Source organism: Onychomys torridus, chromosome 4 (assembly GCF_903995425.1).
Source record: "Onychomys torridus chromosome 4, mOncTor1.1, whole genome shotgun sequence".
NCBI lineage: Eukaryota > Metazoa > Chordata > Mammalia > Rodentia > Cricetidae > Onychomys > Onychomys torridus.
The window spans coordinates 69,710,918-69,732,628 of NC_050446.1; the positions used below are offsets into that span (position 1 = coordinate 69,710,918).

At 42.3% G+C, this 21,711-nt stretch overlaps 1 protein-coding gene and 1 long non-coding RNA gene across 3 annotated transcripts in view; both read right to left on the bottom strand.

Moving 5' to 3' along the window:
* Hsd17b12 (hydroxysteroid 17-beta dehydrogenase 12) overlaps window positions 1–13,556 on the bottom strand; it is a 133,760-nt gene extending 120,204 nt beyond the window's left edge. The window contains exon 1 of the mRNA XM_036185115.1: window positions 13,285–13,556. Within this exon, the coding sequence (XP_036041008.1) occupies window positions 13,285–13,444 (160 nt within the window). The 5' untranslated portion in view covers window positions 13,445–13,556. The remainder of the gene's footprint in view (window positions 1–13,284) is intronic.
* A 3,246-nt stretch (window positions 13,557–16,802) lies between these two features.
* LOC118581215 overlaps window positions 16,803–21,711 on the bottom strand; it is an 85,491-nt gene continuing 80,582 nt past the window's right edge. For both annotated transcript variants that reach the window (XR_004944671.1, XR_004944670.1), the window contains exon 4: window positions 16,803–17,758. This is a non-coding gene — a long non-coding RNA (uncharacterized LOC118581215). The remainder of the gene's footprint in view (window positions 17,759–21,711) is intronic.

Consider the following 21,711-nt stretch of genomic DNA (forward strand, 5'->3'; position numbering starts at 1 on the left):
AACTCTTATGAACATAAATCTAAAAAATAATTTTTTAAAGAATCATGATACTCTGTGGAGACAGTTCATTCAGTTGGTAAAACAAGTGCCTTAAAAGCATAAGGACCTGAATTTAATCAACAAAACCCACACTAAAAAAACTCAGTCAAGGTGGTACACATTGTAATCCCAGTGCTGGGGAGGCAGTGACAAGGAAATCATTGGGGCCCCTAGCCAGCCACACACACTACTCTACTTAGTGAGCCCTGGGCCAATGAGAGACCCTATCTAAAAAAAAAAAAACAAAAAAAACAAAAAAAACAAAAACAAAAACAAACAAACAAAAAACCATGTGCACACACAAAACAATCAGCTCTCAGAAGGCTGAAACAGATCACAAATTTAAGGCCAGCTTGGGAAACAATAAAAATGGCGCAAAAAATAAAATAAAGAAAAAAGGAATTTTCACCAAGAAGTAACTCATATTGATTTAACTTCACAATACAATAATTTTTTAAAAGATCTGCATTTTTAATTATACGTTTGAGGAAGGGATGTGCAAATGAGTGAAATGCCCACAGAGTCTAGAAGACTTGGATCCTCTAGAGCTGCAAGTGTTAAGTAACTATGATTCACTACTCCATGTGGGTGCTGGGAACCAAACGCAGCTTCTCTAGAAGAGCAGAAAGTACTCTTAACCACTCCAGTCCCCATAATAAAGATAATTTTTAAAAGCTTACCTATAAGAAAAGAAAGCATACTTAAAACTTTCTTTCCTCTAAATATAATAAAAATAAGCTAAGATTATTAAGTCACTAAAAGCAATCACAAACAGAAAAAAATAACAAGCACTTTTTTCAGCTCTTTACAGTTAAATTTTCAAAACTTTCAGCTGTGTTTCTATCTATAACAGCAAAATCTAAAACTTCCATTGTATTTGCCCAAAATCAGTCTTACTGACTCCCCTCTCTCCTCACTGCCAGCTTCCAACTAGGTACAAACTGGATGTGCTCTAAGCACATAGCAACACAGTGAGAATCAAGTATCAAGTGTTTTCTTTCTTTTTAATCTATTTCAAACACCGAAATACAAAATTGATCAGTAAATGAATCTCTATTTAACTGTCAAAGTTATGGGCACATATCAAATACAGAAAACACTGGAAGTTTTAACATCATTATAAATAAAGCCCTGGTCTCAAGAATGGATAATTGGCTTAAAAGTCTGCTTGGATTGAGGAGGCTGACCACAATAGCGTTTCCTAAAATAGTGCATCTTAAGAATTCTTTTTCATGAATGTGTGTTTGTGTATGTGTTTTTTGTTTGTTTGTTTTTCAAGACAGGATTTCTCTGTGTAACAGCCCTGGCTGCCCTGGAACTCACTCTATAGACAAGGCTGGCCTCGAACTCGGAGGCCCGCCAGCCTCTGTCTCCCAAATGCTGGGATTAAAGGCATGTGCCACCACTGCCTGGCTATATATTCTATAGGCCATACATGCCTGTATCTCTGTGTGTGTTTAGTGCATGACTATGACTATGTGTGGATGCTTACTCCTGTGCACATGCAGAGGCCAGCAGAGGACACTGGGTATCTTCCTCTATTACTCACTTCCTATTCCTTCTGAGGCAGGTTCTCTCCTGTTTTCTCAGCTAGGTTGAAAGCCTCATAACTCCAGTGAAAATCTTGTCTCCACTGATCCCCCTGAGAGCTGGGGTTGCAGGTACTTGTGGGGACATCCAGCTTGTTACATAGGTGCTGGGATCTGAACTCTGATCCTCATCATTACAGAGCAAGTGCTCTTAGCTACCATCTCTTTATCTCTAGTCCCTTAAGAATCCTTATCGGTGGACAAGATGGCTAAGCAGGTAAATGCATCTGCTGCCAAGCCTGACAACCCAGGACTCCCATAGTGGAAGAAGAGATCTGGCCCCCTCAAGACCCTGATTTCCACAGGCACACACTGTGTTATGGGTGCACCCTGGCCCCCACATACATAAATGTAATGATTTTTAACAAGGAACTTTTATTGATTAAAAATAATTTTTCAGGATAGGTGTCATGACACATTTATAATCCCAGAGTTCCAACAGGAGGCTGAGACATGAGTTCAAGGTCAGCCTGGGTCACCTACAGGAGAGAAAGTTGAGAAGAGAAAACTACACACACTTCACATTCTTTTCCTGAAGCTTCGGACTCAGGAGGTCTGTAGACGTCCTAGACTCCATTTCAACCAAGCACACCTGATTTTTATAAGTCCTCCAAGTGTAGATATAGCCATGACATAAACAAACCTTTCACATTTAAGCAACATTTGAGGAATGCTTCAACTCATGAGCTCTTGTGCATGTACTCCAGGTTGCCTTAAAATCACCCTTACTCAGAAACTTGGAGAGGAAATCGGAAAGAACATGGAATTTAAAGTTAAAAAAAAAAAACAAGATTCAATTTTTTCTGACATTTGCAAGCTATATGACCTTTACACTCCAGGCTGCATCACCCCCTGGTACTTGTATATTATGTGGAAATAGCAAACCAACACTAACCTGCTCACAGGGCTGTCATGGAGCCGTCTAAGAATACTCAAAAAGGGCTGCAAATAAAGATGTCACTGTAACAATAACATCCCATGAAGTCAGTGTCTTTTAATTCAGAATTCGGGAATGTTGCTGTTCAGCCTGATGTGGAGCTGCTGTTTTTCTGTCTGTCTCTCCACATTATCTACAGGCATCATTGCCTCCTTTCACATGACAAGCAATGATAGGTACTGGGACACAGATAAGCAGTAGCTCCTGTTCCACAACAAAATTCTAGGATTGACTGTGCAGGATTAGGAAGCTTGTTTATTGCAATAGCACTGTTTATGTGACAGGACTGGAGTCTCAGCTGTCATTAGAGCTTGGCTGGCAGTATTTCTACTGGAAGCTAGCTTAGCTGTGAGCAGTTAATGCCAGTCATTAGAGAAAAACCAATCTAGAGAATGAGTTTTCTACATACTATAAATGCTAAGGGAACTTTAAAACCGATTATTTAAATTTCTAAGAGAAACTGTCCCCTTTCCTGGCTGCCTTGAGGAGCATACACTAAAACTATGGAATATTTCTTTGGCAATTCATTGTCATCAGGATCCACCAACTTAACTTGCAACACTACACAAAATAAACACCCTCCCCATTTTTAATGTGTCAGGAGGGTCTACCAAGTGAATGACACAGTACCTATGCTTTCTTTAGAACTCCAGGCTCTTTCGCAAAGAGGGCCATCTTCTTCCTCACACAACTTAAAGGAATATGTGATAAAATATTTTCTCTCCAGCCTTCTTTCTCATTGTTACAGACTGGCTACCCAAAATGTACAGGACCAGAAGTGTTTCAAGGTTTCTTGGAGTGTTTTAAATTTTGGAACATCCACATACACTTTGAGCAGAGCACTAAACCGCAAATCTAAAACCCTAAGCTTCCAAATCTGAAACTTTGGGGGCAGCATATGCTCAGGGGCATTAAATTTGGGGAATAATTCAGATTAGGGATGCTTGCTAGGTACCACAAAAATTGTTGTGCAATAATCCTTCCCTACACTGTGTGAATATATGTCATTGTGATTGGTTTAATAAAGAATCTGATTGGCTAAAAGCTGGACAGGATAAGGTTAGGCAGGAGACCCAGACTAAGGAAACTGGCAGGAAAAAGGGTGAAGTTAGATGAGTCACCAGACGGACAGGAGGAAAGAGAAGGTGCAAGATGAAAGAGAGGTAATATCATGTGGCAGAATGTAGATTAACAGAAATTAGTTAATTTAAGTTGTAAGAGCTAGCTAGTAATAAGCCTGAGCTATGCTATTGGCCAAGCATTTATAATTAATATGAAGTCTCCATGTCAGTTATTTGGGAACTGGCAGGCAGAAAAGAAAAGTCTGCCTACAATAAATCATCTCTTTTTTTTTTCTCTAATTCACCTAAGAACTCTTTTCAGTACTCTGCTATCAGAGCCTGCTATCAGCATTCCCATACTGCTTTTTAATCAATCTACCACAGTTGCTTGTCTACCTGCGAACACTGAATTATCTTACCTGGCCCTTCAATAAACACATTCATAATCTTGATTGTGTAACTGTTTTCCTTGCTGTGACCTCACAAGAACCAACTTAAGCCTGTGAACTGATACTCAGGGCTGTGTTGAACTTTCTTGCAGTTACTGTTTCTGTATAGATAGTCTGTCCTTACTATTAAAGAAGTTTTCTAAGAAATCTGGAGTCTTTTCCAGTATTTTAAAATGAAAGTCTAAAAGTTACATCAGGCATGATGGCACAAGCCTGCTATCCTACCTAACACTTGGGAGATGGAGGCAGGAAGTTCCAAAGTGCAATGACATCCTTAGCTAGTTCAAAGTCAGCCTGGGCTACATGAGATCCAAACAAAAAGAATTTCCTTAAAAAAAGTTGAAGTTTCTAGAAGGCATGGATTTATTTCACCAGAAATCCAAAATTTTTAAGAAACTATTTTGGTCAAATATGCTAGAACTTCAATTTCCACAAATTTATCTTAGGTCTCACAATTATCAAGGTTTTATTCACTTTAATTGGAAAAAACTTTCTTGCTAGAAGAAAACCTATTCAGAACAATTTTATAAGGAAGATACAAGCATGAATAAATGTGTTACCAAGATTCTGCTAATATTTAAATAGTTATAACATATAATAGTGTACAGATATCCACAGATGAAGAAAGGTTAGCTTGTCATCATGCCACTCAAGGTGGCAGAGGACTGGTGCACAACAGGGCCACTGAGCACAGGAGCTCATGGCAGTTGCAACTACATGCACAAGACCTGCACAAAATCAAGCCAGTCAAAAATTCCAGCTCATGAACTCCCACCACTAGCTGAGAAGCTGGTGGGAACTGATGGCTGCTGGGGAAAAGGAGTCATGTCCATGCCCCAGTGGGTGACCAAGTCTTAGTTTACTTTCTAAATGCCATGATAAATGCCATGACCCAAAGCAACTGGGAGAGGAAAGGATTTATTTGGCTGTCGGGTCACAGTCCATTATCAAAGGAAACCCAGGCAGGAATTCAAGGCAGGAACCTGGAGGCATGAACTAAAGCAGAAGCCAGGGAGAAATGCTGCTTACTAGCTTGCTCCTCCATGGCTTGCTCAGCTTACTTCACTAAACAACCCAGAACCACCTGCTCAGGGAATCACACCACCCTCAGTGAGCTGAGCTCTCCCATATCAATAACCAATAATAAAAAAAAAAAAAAAATGCCCCATAGATTTCCTGCTGTCATAACTTTGTAACCAGTCTAGTCTGAACAGCCTTGGTTAATTTCAATCTAGCTTTTCAGAGACATATGATACTTGGGGTTTTAAATCAAAGAGGGGGGATGTACAAATTATTTTACAAAGTGCAAAAATAAAGTTAGACACACCACTTCAAACAAAACACACTATTCACTAAATAAAATTATAATGAACTCTTGAAGGGCTTACAGTTTAGAACAAATGAGATAACTCATTCACTCAAATGTGCATATATCACATATACATGATGTACCCACACAACTAAGGTAACAAATGTACAAACACACACATTGTAACCACTCCAAAATGTTCAGTGACTTCTGTATGTAGTCCTGAAGGGGAAAAAATCATAATGTATGTTCTCAAAAAGTGGAAAGAATTTACGAACAGGAAGTGTGAAGATGAATGTGGAACAGGAGAAAGACTATCTCAGACAACAAAATCAATACTCAACACTTGCACAAACAAGATATCAAAGAGGGAGCCAGGCAGTGGTGGCGCATGCCTTTAATCCCAGCATTCAGGAGGCAGAGCCAGGCGGATCTCTGTGAGTTCGAGGCCAGCCTGGTCTACCAAGTGAATTCCAGGAAAGGCACAAAGCTACACAGAGAAACCGGGGGGGGGGGGGGGGGGGGGGAGCAAGATATCAAAGAGGAAGAAGAAAGCATAAGCAAGTATGGAACACAGTAACTCATGCAGAAATACAGTCAAGAAAGAATGCATATAGGTTGGAAAGGTGGCTCAGTGGTTAAGAACATTGGCTGATCTTCCAAAGGTTGTTTTCAGCACCCACGTGTGTGTGTGTGTGTGTGTGTGTGTGTGTGTGTGTGTGTGTGTGTAAAGATAGGGAAGCAAACTGGCTACTTGTTGAATTTTATCTACCAGTCCACAGAAAAAATTGAGAAATTTTCAAGAACCTTAAAAATTAAACTTTCTACATAGACATCTAGAGTTATAGACTCCTGTGATGACCACTGCTGAAGGGTGTTGCTAAAAGACAGGCAAACCCAGCAAGCTACATCTGGTTTGCAGGACATGTTAATAGTATGCTGAAAGTCCATGTAATCAGTAACATCTGCAGCTTCAGCTATTTCAGGGAAGCCCCCCCCCCCCCCCCCGCAAGCTGTCAATCAAGCAGTCATGCCCTTGGGAATCTGCAGCAGGAAGTTTCTCTGGTCCCTCCCACCTCGTGGTACTGGTAAGCCACGAGCCACGTGGCAACTTACAGATTAATAGAAATGGGTTAATTTAAGATAGAAGCAGATAACCAGAAGCCTGCCACAGCCACACAGTTTATAATATAATTGTCTGAATGGTTATTTTATACATGCATTGTGGGACCTCGGGGGCTTGGTGGCACCTGGAGAGAAGATCTCCAACTACAAATGGCGCCCAACATGTTGGCAAGAGTTTCCACCTAAAACCTGGGAAAAAAGATTCTAAAACAGAGCTAAAAACAGCTTCCTAGTTGTCTCTCTCAAGTTAGCGGCAGCCCGCCAGTTTGAGCTACTATGGCGGGTTCCTGGCGTGTGTGTCTGACCTGCAGTGTGGCGGGAATGAAGAGTCTACAAGCGGCACTTTACTCTGCTACATGGTGGATTTAGCCTTTGCTAGTTTAAAAAAATAAAGGTTTCTGGGCTATGCGCTGCTTTGACAGAACTGCTTCTGAGAGTTGATGGTACACATGGCTCCAGACCCAGAGCTGGCGGTAAACTGTCTGCTCCTGGCAGCACCGATTTACTTCAGATTGGAGGATGGGTATCAAAGACACTTCATATAGAGTTTATCTTCACCTTGACAAAAATAGCCATTTGGGCAAAAAACTGTTCTTGCCTGGACTGCTTGATCAACTGGACATACAGGACCCATAGAAAGGTGACCACTGAACTTTGCTTGACATAATGGTCCTTCAGGTTCCTACTTCGCAGAGGAAACTGCCAGACATTCTACAGGACACTAAAAAAAGTGACCAAGAGACTCTAGCCCTGTGGGCTGAAGACAAATGCCCCAACTTTACAAAGGAACAGTAGGTGACTATCCAGGCTGCCAGCTGTCTCTATCTACCCTACAAGACTCCCAAAGGTTGCTTGCATCCTTCTCCCGTTTCTCAGGTAATAATATATCCTTCTGAGGTCTTTGATGTGTTTGAAGACTAGATAGTTATAATTTCCTTAGTTATGATAAAAGATAAGTTAGATATAAAACCTTAAACTCACAAATATAAGATAGGATATCTTCAACTGTAATTCTTGCTTGATAATTGTTTTGTTATCTGAAATTTTACTATATAAAAGTTAAAACCTTGCTTTTTGGAAAAAAAGAAAAGGGGAAGTGCTGTGGGATGGTCTGTATGTCAAATGTGTTGCTCTGATTGGTTAAAATAAATAAAGTGCTGATTGGCCAGTAGCCAGGTAGGAAGGATAGGGTAGGTGGGACAAGGAGGAGGAGAAGGCTGGGAAGTGAAGGCTGGGGCAGAGAGACACTGCCAGCTGCCGCCATGAAAAGAAAGATGTAAAGTACTGGTAAGCCACGAGTCACGTGGCAACTTATAGACTAATAGAAATGGGTTAATTTAAGATAGAAGAAGCAGATAACAAGAAGCCTGCCACAGCCACACAGTTTATAAGTAACATAATTGTCTGAATGGTTATTTTATACATGCGTTGTGGGACCTTGGGGCCTTGGTGGCACCTGGAGAGAAGATCTCCAACTATAAATCTCTTCCACCCATGGTCCCCCAGCCGTTTATAAAATAATTACACAGAGGCTTATATTAATTACAAACTGCATGTCTTGCTACGTAGCCATGGCGTTACCGGTCCACTGGCATCTTGTTGCTCCTTTGGTGGTGGCTTGAGTCTCTTCCCACTCCACCATTCTTCTCTCTGAATCTCTGCTTGGATTTCTCCCCTGGCTGTAAGCTTTCTTGCCATAGGCCAAAGCAGCTTTATTTATTATCCAGTGGGAGCCACACATATTCTCAGCGTACAGAAGGACATCCCACAGCAGGGATCCTCAAAATGTCATCATGACAGCTCTGGCTGTGTGAAATCTTCACCCAGCCTAGGGGGCATCTAATCCAATTTTTGACAACCAGAGAAGACTCAAACCACTGAGAGCCACCTACCCAACTGCCAGAAGCCCTGATTGTCATAGCTGTTGTTCCGGGAGTCTTTACTTGAGTATAAAAGCTTCAGATGACCCTTGGATGACTGGACTACCCACAGCCACCCTAATCTCCTTTCTGTCCTTAATCTGTCGAGGGAGGAGCACTTCCCCACCCTAACAGCTAGTATACTCCTGAGATTAGTGAGATGTGGATGAGCAGCATTCTCAGAGCACTCTAGATCTTGATCATGGGTAGAAGGGTCTGAGCAAATAACACAAAATTAGTCACCTCCTGGGGCTTTCCGCCCTAGGCACACCCAGCATCAGAAGCAGTTAGAAGGCAGCTGCAGAATCCCAGATTACAGCTGGGAGCAGAGACAGCAGAGCTGAGACTATGGGAAAGCAAGAGCTACGAAGAGCCAACACTGCAGTTGCTGCAAGCTCCAGACACTGTTGAGAACCTCTAGCTCCAGTGCCCTCATTGATGTTAAGGAGCTGACAGGCCTAAGAAGCTATTCTTTGTCTTCTTATGCTTTCTATCTAAAAGAACAAGAGAACCGGAAGTGGACTGGTGATAGACCATCTGTAAGGGCCTTGAGAAAACATACAGATTATTAAGGCTTAGAAATGATAATATCTGAGTACTGTGAAGTTAGAGGCAATGGAATTTCCTATGGGATTAAATCTAGAGAAGGATCAAATGTACCTGAAAAACTGCACATAGCTGAATTTGTCTATGTCTATCCTAGCTTCAGCTTACTAAAAGGAGCCAGATACAAAGAACTGCCTAGTAAATTTTTACCAAGTACAGACATCTCCTGTGGTCAGGCTCATTACTTTCCAATGATCTTTTTAACTTCAGATTGTCAGCATGAAGCTGGCTATGTGGACTATAATTGTTTCTTCATTCCAATAATCCCTAGCAATCAAATCTGTGTGCTTTGTATGAACAAAATGTTAAATGTTACTTATTACCCATGAAATTGCACCAGACTACCCTAGAAACTCATTAACCTAATTTAAAAGATGAAGTTATATTTAGAGGTTAGCTATCTTTGTTCAAGGTCAGTTTAGTGAGCAAAAAATTGCTTGCCCTTGCCCAGACGTCTCCAAAGCCAATCTATTAGCTATACACTAAAACACAATACCCTGACCTTCAATGTTAAAGCTCTTATATTGTCTAGCCTTTCCTCTTACCATCCTATGACTAGGTTGTTGTACTTAATGGCTGCACAGATAACTTTTTGGAAAGTAGAGTCTCAATGGAATTCCCAGTTGGAGAGAAGATAAAATTTGCCTTCTTTTGCTAAGGGGAAGGAAAAAATCAGAAAATGAAACAAAGCTGACAGCTCACACTACAGTACTGTGTGCTTCCTTGAGGAAGTAAGAACCCAGTGCTGGGCCATTCAACAACCCTTTCGCTCAGACCCTGCTAACAGAATTCTCATACCACAGTGGTTTGATTTTTCCCTTCCCCAAAGAAAAACAGTGTCTGCAAGGTGTTCTTCCCTGTTTTCTGCCACTCTTCACCAGGGCCCTTCAGAGCTCAGCTTGGAAATGAATCACTTCCAGGGACAGCTCTGGTTTCCCTCACAAGCTCCCACTGGATTAAGCACACTGTTTTCCCACCATAATCTGCTCGCTGGGTTCCCGTTTGCCATACGTATCATTGGCCCTCGCTGAAACAGACACTTAGAAACTGCTTTTACTAAACAGCACTGGCTCCCTACTTGGGCCCATACGGTAACTGAATGCAGGAGCAAAGCCTGGCATCTCTGTCTTCATTTTGTCTGTCTTCCTCATTCTTTGACTGCTGAAATCACATAAATGTGCAGTCTGTAATTCCAGAAAGGGTGGTAGAACAAACCCTCCTCTCCAAGTGCTGGCTACTTACTATCCACAAGGGCAGAGCTACACTCTGGAACAGAGGTCATCACCCCATAGGAACCAGAATGATCCCTTCACAGAATGACAGCTAGGAGAGGATGACAGAGATGAACACACTTCTCAGACCAGCTCATGGGTCCAGAGCTGAGATAAGGAAGGGTCAATAATGGTCAAGACCACACCTTGACCAGAGCTGCTAATTATGCATACCACATGTCCTTTGCCCAGTTCTTCCTCTATGTAGTCAAAAGCTTTTAGCTGAAGACACAGGGAATCACAGGACCCCTTATCTGTTCCTTTCCCAATGTGGCCATCCGAAGCAAACTTTCCTCTGCTCTTCACCATTACTTGGAGACAGATAGCTGAGCCTAGCCTGCTATGGATATCAGACAAAACACAAGAGTTTTTATCCTGAAAATTCACATTAGATTACTAGATACACTAAAGATCCATGGGTCCACCCAATATACCACCAATAAACCAATTATACCATGCTAAGAATAAGAGAAGTAAAGTAAAATATTAACCTTCCAAATGTATCCTTATTTACAAATAGCATTAAGTGACACTGGAACTGACCTATACAAATCCATTTACTCATATAGTTAATCTTACTAATTTTATTGTGCTATTAATTCAACAATTATGTCCCAGTTTGCTTTCTACTACTGTGATATAAAGACTATGACCAAAAACAACTTAGGGAGGAAAGGACTTATTTAATTGTCTATACAGAGGAAGATAAATTAACATCACTAGCAGAAACTAGGCAAAGCCCCCTAAGATTACCTCCAACTGGCATTTATTTAAAGACCTCAGGGAATAAACACTCAAGATTAAGACAGCAATTCTATAACAGAGAAAACCTAATACTACTTACATATTAAAATTAATCCTAACATCACAACTCTCCCCAAATCACTGTCTAATCACAACCTACCCCTAAGAGTCTAAGTATTGCCTCTGCTAATTGGTGTTCTAAATGTTGCACTTCATCCATCCAACTGCTTTGAAGAACTCATTTGAATTCTGTTATTTAAAGAATCCTTGAATTTGGAAAGTAAGGAAGTGTTTAAAGACCTAAGCTACATGCAAATAAAAACTGACCACTTAGTTTTAAAGTTTTTGGGGGGTGTGTGGTTTTATTTGGGGGAAGGCATCATCTGTGCCAAAGCACTGATGTGGAGAGGGGTCAGATGACAGCTGTCAGTCTCTACTTCCTCTCTTGGTAGTCCTGAGCATGGAAATCAGGTTGGCAAGTTGAGGACTAAGTGCCTTTTCCTGCTGAGACATCTTGCTGACGAACCGCCCCCCCCCCCAATCACTTCTTTTGCTTCAGCTTTTAAAATGTGGTTTAAAATTTTTTCCTGGGGTTGGGGATTTAGCTCAGTGGTAGAGCGCTTGCCTAGCAAGCTCAAGGCCCTTGGTTCGATCCTCAGCTAAAACAAAAAAACAAAAAAACAAAAAACAAAAAAACAAAACAAAACAAAATCCCAAAACTCCAGAGTAAATTGATATCAACAATATTTCACTCTGTTATGACACCATGGTTCCCTCTCCTGTCCCAAAATTTTAGTTTAAATTTCTTTTCTACTTACATAAACTCTTCCCTAATTTACCAATTTCCCTTCACCTGGAGCCAAGCCTAAGAGCAAGAGTTACTTCTGAAATGCAATGTCACATCACTTGACTTTCACTATGGATGTGTGTATGCATGCATTCACCATTTGAGTTTTAGCCTGTATAAACAGTTTAAAATAGCAAAACTAAAGTAACAGTAGGCTTTCTTTGCAAATTACATCTTATTGCATAGCTGATTCCCTATGGCATTACTGTCATATTGACTTAAAGAAAAAAAAAACCCCACAAACAAGTTTTTCCAAGATGACAACAATGAATCCGAGCAAGTCAATTGTGAAATTATAATCTAGATCTTAATCACACTGAACACTTTTTTCCCCCAGGGACTATGAAAAGGTAACACGTGAGTGATTTTGAAAAGCTGTATAAAAATCACTATTTGCCCAACATCAAGGAAGGAGTTCACCACTTCGTTCCTACTTGAAATATTTTCTGGTAATATTAGATCGTTGTCCCAAAAGATTAACTGTCATGTCTTTCCTGTTAAGTTGTTTAAATGTTCTTTAATGAACAAAACAAAACAAACAAAAAAACCTGAAAAGTAACATGATTTGTGTTTTGTGCGTAGTTCACGGGCAACCATACCCCAAAATTCTCTAAAACATTTGAGAAGTGAACAATGAGTTACAAAACACCAGTGAACCACATATACATCATAAATAATTACCAGGGTTTTTCTTTTTTAAGCCAAAAAGAATTAAAGAAACAAAGGGGGAGGGACCGAACCACGACTTTAACTTCTCTGATAACCTTTGTTCTAGTTTTGAAAATCTGCCAACCGAGAGAACACGGTTCCTGTGTTTTGCTCACTTTTTGTAACGACACATTTTCTCAAACCCTTTTGCAAAAAGTACTGCCGATGACGATACGAAGAATTGATGATTTCCCCACACAGCGCTTACTCTTTGGAACTCCAGAAGAGTTTAGCAGGGCTTCGGCTTCCTCTGACACTGCCTCTGCCCGCACAGGACTTGGTAAATTACATGAAATAAACCCAACCCAAGTAACCGGAGAGGCAAGTTTCCCCAGTCAGGACTTCTGAAATTCCTTGTCCCCGCATCCCTTCCTCTTATCCTCACCTATGCCTCTCATAACAGAGCCAGTTTTCAAGCCAAGTGAAAACTTTATTACAAACACGCCAAGGGGCAAAGAGGACAAGGCACCTGACTCCGGCCGCCAACTCAGAATGGTTTCAGCCGGACGAGTTAAGAAAGGTTTTCTCCGTGCCCACTAGGCTGCAGGTCAGTTGCCCCAGAACCCGCCAATGCTGCCAGGATCTGCACAAGTTTCCGCGCTCCAGAAGCTGGCTCGCGGAGCGGTCGGTGAGAGAGGGCTACGCCGGGGCCGGGGCCGGGGCCGGGGCGGTCCACTCACCTGCCCATTCTCCGAGCCGCGGGCCGACCCAGCCCTCGTTGCCCACGCACCACACCTGGAAGGCCCTGAAGAGCGAGTATGAGGCCCGCAGGGCCAGGTAGGCCACGGTGCTCGCGCCCACCCAGTAGAGGAAGCCGGCCGCAGGGAGAGCGCGCTCCATGGCTCGAGACTAGGCCTCCACTACCTCCGTGAATGGAAAAGAAAAAAAAAAAAAAAGAAACAACGAATGAATGGAGCCAAGAGGCGGAGCCGGTCGTGACGGAGAGGGCTCCGCTGGCCGACGCCACTCTTTGAATGCTTTGGACCCAAGACCCGCCCACAGTGTCATACCCATGTCGCCATTGGTGACTTCCCCGTCCTATGAGCGTACTGTGTCTTCCATTGGCTAGTCTCCGTTGAGTAGCCCCGCCCATACACCCCTCCTGAGCAGGGAGCGCTGCGTTTTCGTATTAAGACAGTGGATCGCTCTCATGCCATTCAATGTTTGGCCCCGCCCACAAGCTCACATCGCGCCACCGGAGTGCAGGGATCTCTCATTGGCAGAGGCGTCCCTCACGACTACGAAAGGCTGCTCGTTGATTGGCCAGTGAGACCTAACCTGGTTTAGCTTGCTTTTCAGGAAGGAATGGAACCGGAAAGGGAAGATTGTAGTAGAAGTCGGCGTGGAGCGGCGCTTATGTTTACGCCTTTGCATTAAACACTTTCAACCCCTTGTTAGTTCTATGCGTTTCTAGGATAAAGGGTTGCGGCTCCCCCTGTCTGCGCCACACGCTTTCGCTCCAGTTTCTAGATGCCTGCCGTTGAGCTTTAGACTCACGGTTCCCAATAATTCTGAACTGGAGACGACTCTGCTACATTAACAGTTGTAATAGGAATGAAAAATATGCTACAGAAACACAGCTTGTGGAGCAAGTCTCCTGGGAAATGATTCGTTTTTAAGTGCACCTTGAAGAACCAGAATCACTTTATTTCTGGTTTTGTGGGAGGATAATGGCGTGAAGAGAGTGTGTGTGTTCGGCTTGGCAGGACTAAAGCTATTCTAAAGAGACATTTGTGTCCTTTGACTATCTAAACTATTAAAGCAATGGACTCGAAACAGAAACCTATGCACCCTCCCAGTTGTTTCTGCTGGGGTAAAAGAAAGCCTAAAGCGGGGGCAAACTCTTCTCCCAGAATTCCTTAGGAGAGGCAATGAGGGGTCAGAGGTGAGCTGGACCACACTTTGACTGGTGGGACTGCTCAGGTATGTATAACTCTGGCCCTCTTCTTGAACCATAACCGCACTTCAGAACTTGCAACATGGTCTTGCTGGTGCTGGTGGGGAGGGGGTGGGGGTGGATAATCTCTCTCTCTCTCTCTCTCTCTCTCTCTCTCTCTCTCTCTCTCTCTCTCTCTCCTGCTCTTCACCATTAATCTGACTGCTTTAATTGACTTGTCAAGGACAGGTGGCCAAACCACACTTGTTGATGCACAATCTGTGGCCCTAAGTCTGGTAACTGGTGGTATATTCCTTTGGATATGAGAGTGTACACCCTTTCATGGAGGCCAGAGGTTGACATGGGTGTCATTTTTATTTTGGTTTTGGTTTGGTTTGGAGACAGTCTCTACGAAACCTTGGTTGTCCTGGCAATATCTAAATAGACCAAGCTGATCTCCAACTCCTGAGTGCTGGAGTTTAAGATGTGTGCCATGGGCTGGAGAGATGGCTCAGAGGGTAACAGCACTGGATGCTCTTCTAGAGGTTCTGAGTTCAGTTCCCAGCAACCACATGATGGCTCATAACCATCTGTAATGAGATCTGGTGCCCTCTTCTGGCCTGCAGGTATACATGCAGACAGAACACTGTATATATAATAAATAAATAAATCTTAAAAAAAAAAAAAAAAATGTGTGCCACAATGCTGCCCAACATGGGATGTCTTCACCTCTCTCCACCTTATTTTTTTGAGACGGAGTCTCTCAAAGAACCTGGTACTAACCTGTTTATATAAGCTATGCTATCACCGCCTCCCCAGTGCTGCATCGCAGATGCAAGCCACTGCATCTGGTGCTGGGGATCTAAACCTAGGTCCTCATGCTTGAGCAGCAAGCATTTTACCTACTGAGCCATCTCCCCCGCCCCTGAAAGGAACTTTTAAGGGGACACAAAAGTGTGATGTATAGTAGATCACAGAAGTACTTCAGCAAAGGTTTTTTTTGGTGGGGGAGACAGTGGACACACATAAACAAATTGAATCTCTGTTCAGGCTCATCATCTGCCTTCAGCTTATAGGTCCAGGTGCCTATTCAACATCTCCACTCAAGCTTACTACACTTATTTATTGTTTGTTTTTATTTTGAAACAGGATGTCAAGTATCCCAAGCTGATCTGGAGTGGGCAATGTAGTCAAGAATAGTCTTGAACTCCTGATCCTCCTGCCTCATTGTCCCAAGGGTGGGATTACAGGTATGTCTTATCATGTCTGGTTTTTTTAATTCAGTGCTGGGGATTGAAACCAGGCCTAGACAATCACTGTATCAACTGAGCTACATGCCCAACTCAAGCTTAATATATTTAAAAATAGAACTCCACACCTGCCCTCATATACCTCTTATAACGGTTTGACTGACAATGCCCCCTCATAGGCTCATATGTTTGAATGGTTGGTCGGCTGCCAGTCTCCTTACTATGTTGTTCATGGACTCTGAAACGGCAAGCAAGTCTCAATTAAACGCTTCCTTTTATAAGTTGCCTTGGCCATGGTGTCTCTTCACAGCAATAGGACAGTAACTAAGACACATTTTTTTCTTTTCCATCTCCTTAACAGGACCACTACTCACAATTTTTCTGGGATGCAAAACCTAGGAGGTCAACCTTCCTTTCTATTAAATACTCATATCCAGTTCTTCGACAAGTCTTATCCATTTTGTGACCGAAATATCCCTTGAGAGATTTCTTAGTTCTACTGCTGCCAACTAATGCAAATCTCAAGTGTTTTCATCCTACAAGGCAATAGCTTCATAATTAGTCATTCTGAAGCTGTCTTGGCAAACATATTGTTGCTGCAGAATTTCTGTTATAGATATAGATATAGGTTATGAAGCCGTGCATAGCCAGGCAGTGGTGGCACACACCTTTAATCCCAGCCCTCGGGAGGCAGAGGCAGGCGGATCCTTGAGAGTTCGAGGCCAGCCTGGTCTTCAGAGCAAATTCTATGACAGGCTCCAAAGCTACACAGAGAAACCCTGTTTTGAAAAATAAAGGAGGAGGAGGAGGAGGAGGAGGAGGAGGAGGAGGAGAATCTGGGCATAGTGGTGCATGACTTTAATACCATCATTCCAGAGTCAGAGATAGATGGGTCTCTGTGAGTTCAAGGCCATACATAGCTAAATGAGTTCTAGGCCAAGGCTACATAGTAATAACTTGTCAGGAAAAAAAGAAAAAGAGGGGAAAAAAGAAGACATGTAGAGAATCAGACACAACCACATTGGACTTAAAAATCATTTATTTACAAGATTTCAAGTTGAGAATAGTCTTTAATGTAAAAAATGTGAATTAACAACATTGTATTGTAGTAATACACACAGATTTCCATTGGAATTCATTAGCAGTTTTTCTACATTATGATACTGATATCTACAAATTCATATCCAATTTTCACAGCAAAATTGGGAGTAGCGTGTATAAAAGAAAATTTCATAATTAGGAAATGTCACAGAAGCTGGGAGTTTTTAAGAATAACATCATAGCTAAACCTATGATACAAGAACCGGAGACCCTTTATTACTTCTTCTTAACAGTCCAGTCATCCACTGTACTATCTGATCTTCATTTGATCATAGTTCAACATTGTGCTTGCTTTTTTGTTTTTGGCAGGGTCTCAGGTAGCCCAGGTTGGCTCCGAACTTCCTACATTTGAGCTTTTGGTTACCTCCAACCTCCAGCTCCTGAATGCTTGAATCCTAGGCAGATACCGACAGAGCCATTTCCTCTGTGCTGGGAAGCACACTTTGCACCTACCAGGCAAGTGGTCTGTCAACTGAGCTACATCCCAGCTGGACACACTGAGCTATTATTCCATTCTACACTCCAGTTGTCAAATCCTGAGTTGGAAAAAAAAAAAGTTCTATGAAAAACAAACTAATTTAAAAGAAATAAAATCTTTAGCATTAGAAACTAATTAGAAGTTACTATTTGATTTCCTTAAGCAATAACATTATCATGAGAAAAGAATATTGGGTTTTCATGTCAAGTATTTTCGTGAGCATCACTGCATCCAAACACAACAGCCCCACTCTCCCCTCAAGGAAACCAGCTCTTTAGTAGACCTTCTTCTGCAAGGACCCCTACGTGCTATGGCCTAGCTCTAGAAACAGACATCTTGCAAGCTCCTTTGAAGGTCCAGCAGGGATGGGCAGCTGTCCACACACCTTTGAATAGAGATAGACCTTCTTCATCAGAGATACTCATCTTCTTCCACCAAGTCCACAGCGTCTAGAGGGAAGGAGAAGAGGACATTAGCCTGGCCAACTAGATCAACTGAATCCACCCTGGCATTCAGTGGGTGACAGACATCACAGCCAGATCACCCTTGCAAGAAGACATTCTGCACTTAAAAACTCCAGGGCTCTTTCTGCTCAATTGGAACTTAAGCTCACATTCATGTTGCTTCTAGAAACATAGTTTTCAAATAAAATCAGCCTATTTGAAACAAGGAATTTAAATATACAGCTTTAAGGATAGCGAGATGCCTCAGAGGGGAAAGGTACTTGGCACTAAGCCTGATGACCTGAGTTAGATCCCTGAGACCCACATGGTAGAGAGAGCCAACTCCCTCAGGCTGTCCTCTGACCTACACAAACATGCCACGGGACACACACACACACACCCAAAACAAATGAATGAGTGCAATCAATAAATGAAAATACAGCTTTAGTAGCTCTCTTATTTTTTCAATTCCCAGACTCACAGAGATTTATAAAAACCAGAAAAGTATGCCAAGCCATTTAGTGCCCTTCCTGGTCGGTAGCTGATATATCTTGACCCATCGGCCCTGCCCCAGTAACTGCTTTACTTCATTGTATCACCAGACCTAGTAATCACTCCAGCTATCTTACCCCGGGTACTTTCACCTTTAAAAAACAATCAGAGCTACAAGTAAGTCAGCTCCAACTGGGTAAAAGGGAAGCCAACAGGGATGTTTTAGCAATGTCTTGCTGCCAGACAAAACCTGCAAATATTAGGGCAGTTCCGAAAGCAAACACAAAGGAAAGGATACAGAGGAACACCTTCATGTGGGTTGTTTTGTTTGTTTGTTTGTTTGTTTGTTTGTTTTCCACCTGAATGCATGTGCTTGCAATGGATTCAGCATTTGCTATTTTTGCTTATGGGTTGTTTTTTTCCCCTCCAAAAGAATCTAGTTAATTTGATTTCTATTGCTTTTGCCTAATTTTTTTCCTCATTATTTTCTTGGTAAATATATTTGATGCACACAAAAAGACTATACAAAATACAAATTAGTTATAAATGGGCATGGTAGTGTTTCCACAGCACTTAGGAGGTTGAGACAGGAGGATCCAGAGTTCGAAGACAGCTTGAACTAGATAGTAGGACTCTGTCTCAAATAAACAAACAAAGAAACAAACAAAAAATGTTGGTTATAAAGTCAAATGTAATAGAAAACAACAAACTAAACACCCAAGAACTGTCCTAAACACACATTTATCACAAACATATATATATATTTAAATGTCTAGATATGCAGATATACAGATACCTATAATAGTGTTTAATTTGTCTTATTTTTAAGCTCGGCTTCGTAAGCATCATTTAGTGGATGCTGGGGCATCAGTTCAGATCTTCCTTACAGAACTATGACATTTACTCTCCCATTAGCCAGAGTGCTGGTTGTTGAAGGCTGGCAGCTGTGTCCCTCTGTGAGCATGACCCTTGGTCAGGGGAGCTACTTCACCTCCTCCGCAATGGGAACTTGCACTTCATGACTAGTAGGTAGAGACATACAAAAGCCTGGGCCATTTACTTTATCTCTGAAAAGCCCCAGCTTCAGCACTCCTGCAACATTGCCTGAGGCCTCAATTGTTGTTTTGTTTTGTTTTGTTTGTTTGTTTGTTGCCAGAGCTGAGGACCCAACCCAAGCACTCTACCACTAAACTAAATCCCCAGCTCCCTGAGGGCCTCAATTGTAAATGGTCTCAGTTCAACCTCTTGGGCTTAACCCTTCTTCCCTCACTCTCTTACAAATGCTGTCCCTAGAGTACTCCATAATAGATCCCCAGCAAGCAAATCTCACCATCTGTCCCCCAAAATCCTGTCATGGGTTGCAGTGTGTCTCCTCAGGGGACCTAGCCACCCTCCAACCTGTCAAAGGCGTTCCTATTTGGCAAAGGGTCTTTGGGAATATAAAGAAGCGATGATGAGTTTCACCGGGGTGGGGGTGGCTTTTAATCCAATTATCCCCCGTGGAGAAAGTCAGATGGATAGCCATACAGAAAGGTAGAGAGAAAAAAGCCAAGTGACAATAGGGGGTGAGTACAGTGATGCAGACTCAAGCAGGGGGAGGCTGAAGGTTGCTGACAACTACAAAAGCTAGGAAGAAGCAAAGAGCCATCACTAGAGCATCCAGATACAAGGCAGCACTGCCAACATCCTGATTTGGCAAAGTTGGATTCAGAACTGAGAATATATCCCCCCTCCTGTGTGTGTGTGTGTGTGTGTGTGTGTGTGTGTGTGTGTGTGTGTGTGTGTGTTATGCATGTGTATGTGTATATGTGTGGAAGTCAAAGGTCATTATCAAGTGGCATCCTCCACTGTTCTTCAGCTTAGTTTTTGAGGCAGGATCTCTTACAGAATCTGGGGTTCACAAATTTGGATATATGGCTGGCTAATGAGCTCTAACAATGTGCCTGACTACACTCCCCTGTGCTAAAGTTACAGGCATGTGCCACAGCACCCAGCTTTTACATGGGTACTAGGAATCTGAACTGAGTTCCCATGCTTGGACAGTAAGCACTTCACCCACTGACTCATCTCCCTGGCCCAAGAAATGTCTACTCCTTAAAGTTATATCTCTCTTGACAGGAATGAAGGTACTTTAAAAAGACATGTGTGCCCTTCTCTTGCCTAACAGACTGTGGAACAATGCTCTATTGTAACTATTGACTGTTGAAACAATAGTCACCAAGAAATCGGGGGCACCCCTAGAACATCAGCTAGAAAGAACTGGCTGAAGTGTGAAGCCAATCAGGAGGGAATTTGTCTCCTGACAACTTGCCAAACAACTTTGCAAGAGACTGGAGTAGAGAGTAGAGACAAGGATGGGTCAACAATGGGTAGGCCCATGCCTTGACTTGAACAGCCTAGTTATTCATACTCCTTGCCTTTGATATAAACCTAACCCTCAAGACCCCAAAAATGGACTTGGAGGGTCAACTAGACCACTTTGTCCCTCTTTCAGATATTACCACATCTAATGAATAATTTCTTCTCTGCTTTTCATGATTACTTGTCTCTTTAATTGGAGTATTGATGATAGATGGGTTTGTTGATCCTTACTTTGTTGTGGAGGCCAGGCCCCAGGTACTCTGATAGGAACACTCTGGTAACATAATGGAACTAATCCTCCAAAGCCTAGCCAGAATAACTCCATCTTGCAGCAAACCATCATTTATAGCTGTTCCATGTACCCAACTGTAGACAACAAGTAAGTCTTCCCAAAGTTGGAGAAGTCACTGCAGAGATCACCAGAATCTCTGATATAGACAAGGAGGGAACAGATAACATAAGACACACAATCCTAGAGTCAGACATCATCTGCCTTACAGTGCCCAAGCTTGTAGTCACATCTACTGCTTTAATAGTAGATAGAGTTCAAAACCCAAGTTTACATTAATTCTCTGTAGACTTAAATATGAAATAGTAACTTGGTGAGCCAGGAGCAAGAACCTTTTAGTGGTGTAGCTGCCTATTAGCCATTCATGCTTCTGAAAGTAATCTTGTGGTGATATATTGTGTACTCTAATAAAATCTTTGTCCTCTGCCTGAAGATCAGAGGACCGAATAAGCCACTAGATTAAACATAAATGCCAGGGAGTGGTGGCACACAATCCTAGTACTCAGGAGGCAGAGATCCATCTGGATCTCTGTGAGTTCAAAGCCACCCTGGACTACATGAGATTGACTTAGTCTGGGAGAGAAAACAGAGCCAGGCAGTGGGGGGTACACACTTTTAATCACAGTAATGGGGAGTATACACACCCTTAATTCCACAAAGTGATGGATGGGCGGAGAAAGGTTTATAAGGAGTGGGGAGACAGGAAATAAAGGTTTTTCAGCAGAAGCTTCCCTTTAAGCTAGAGGCTCTTTCAGACTGAGGAGTTGGTGAGGTAAGAGGGGGTAGCTGTGGCTTTCTCTACTTCTCTAATCTTTCA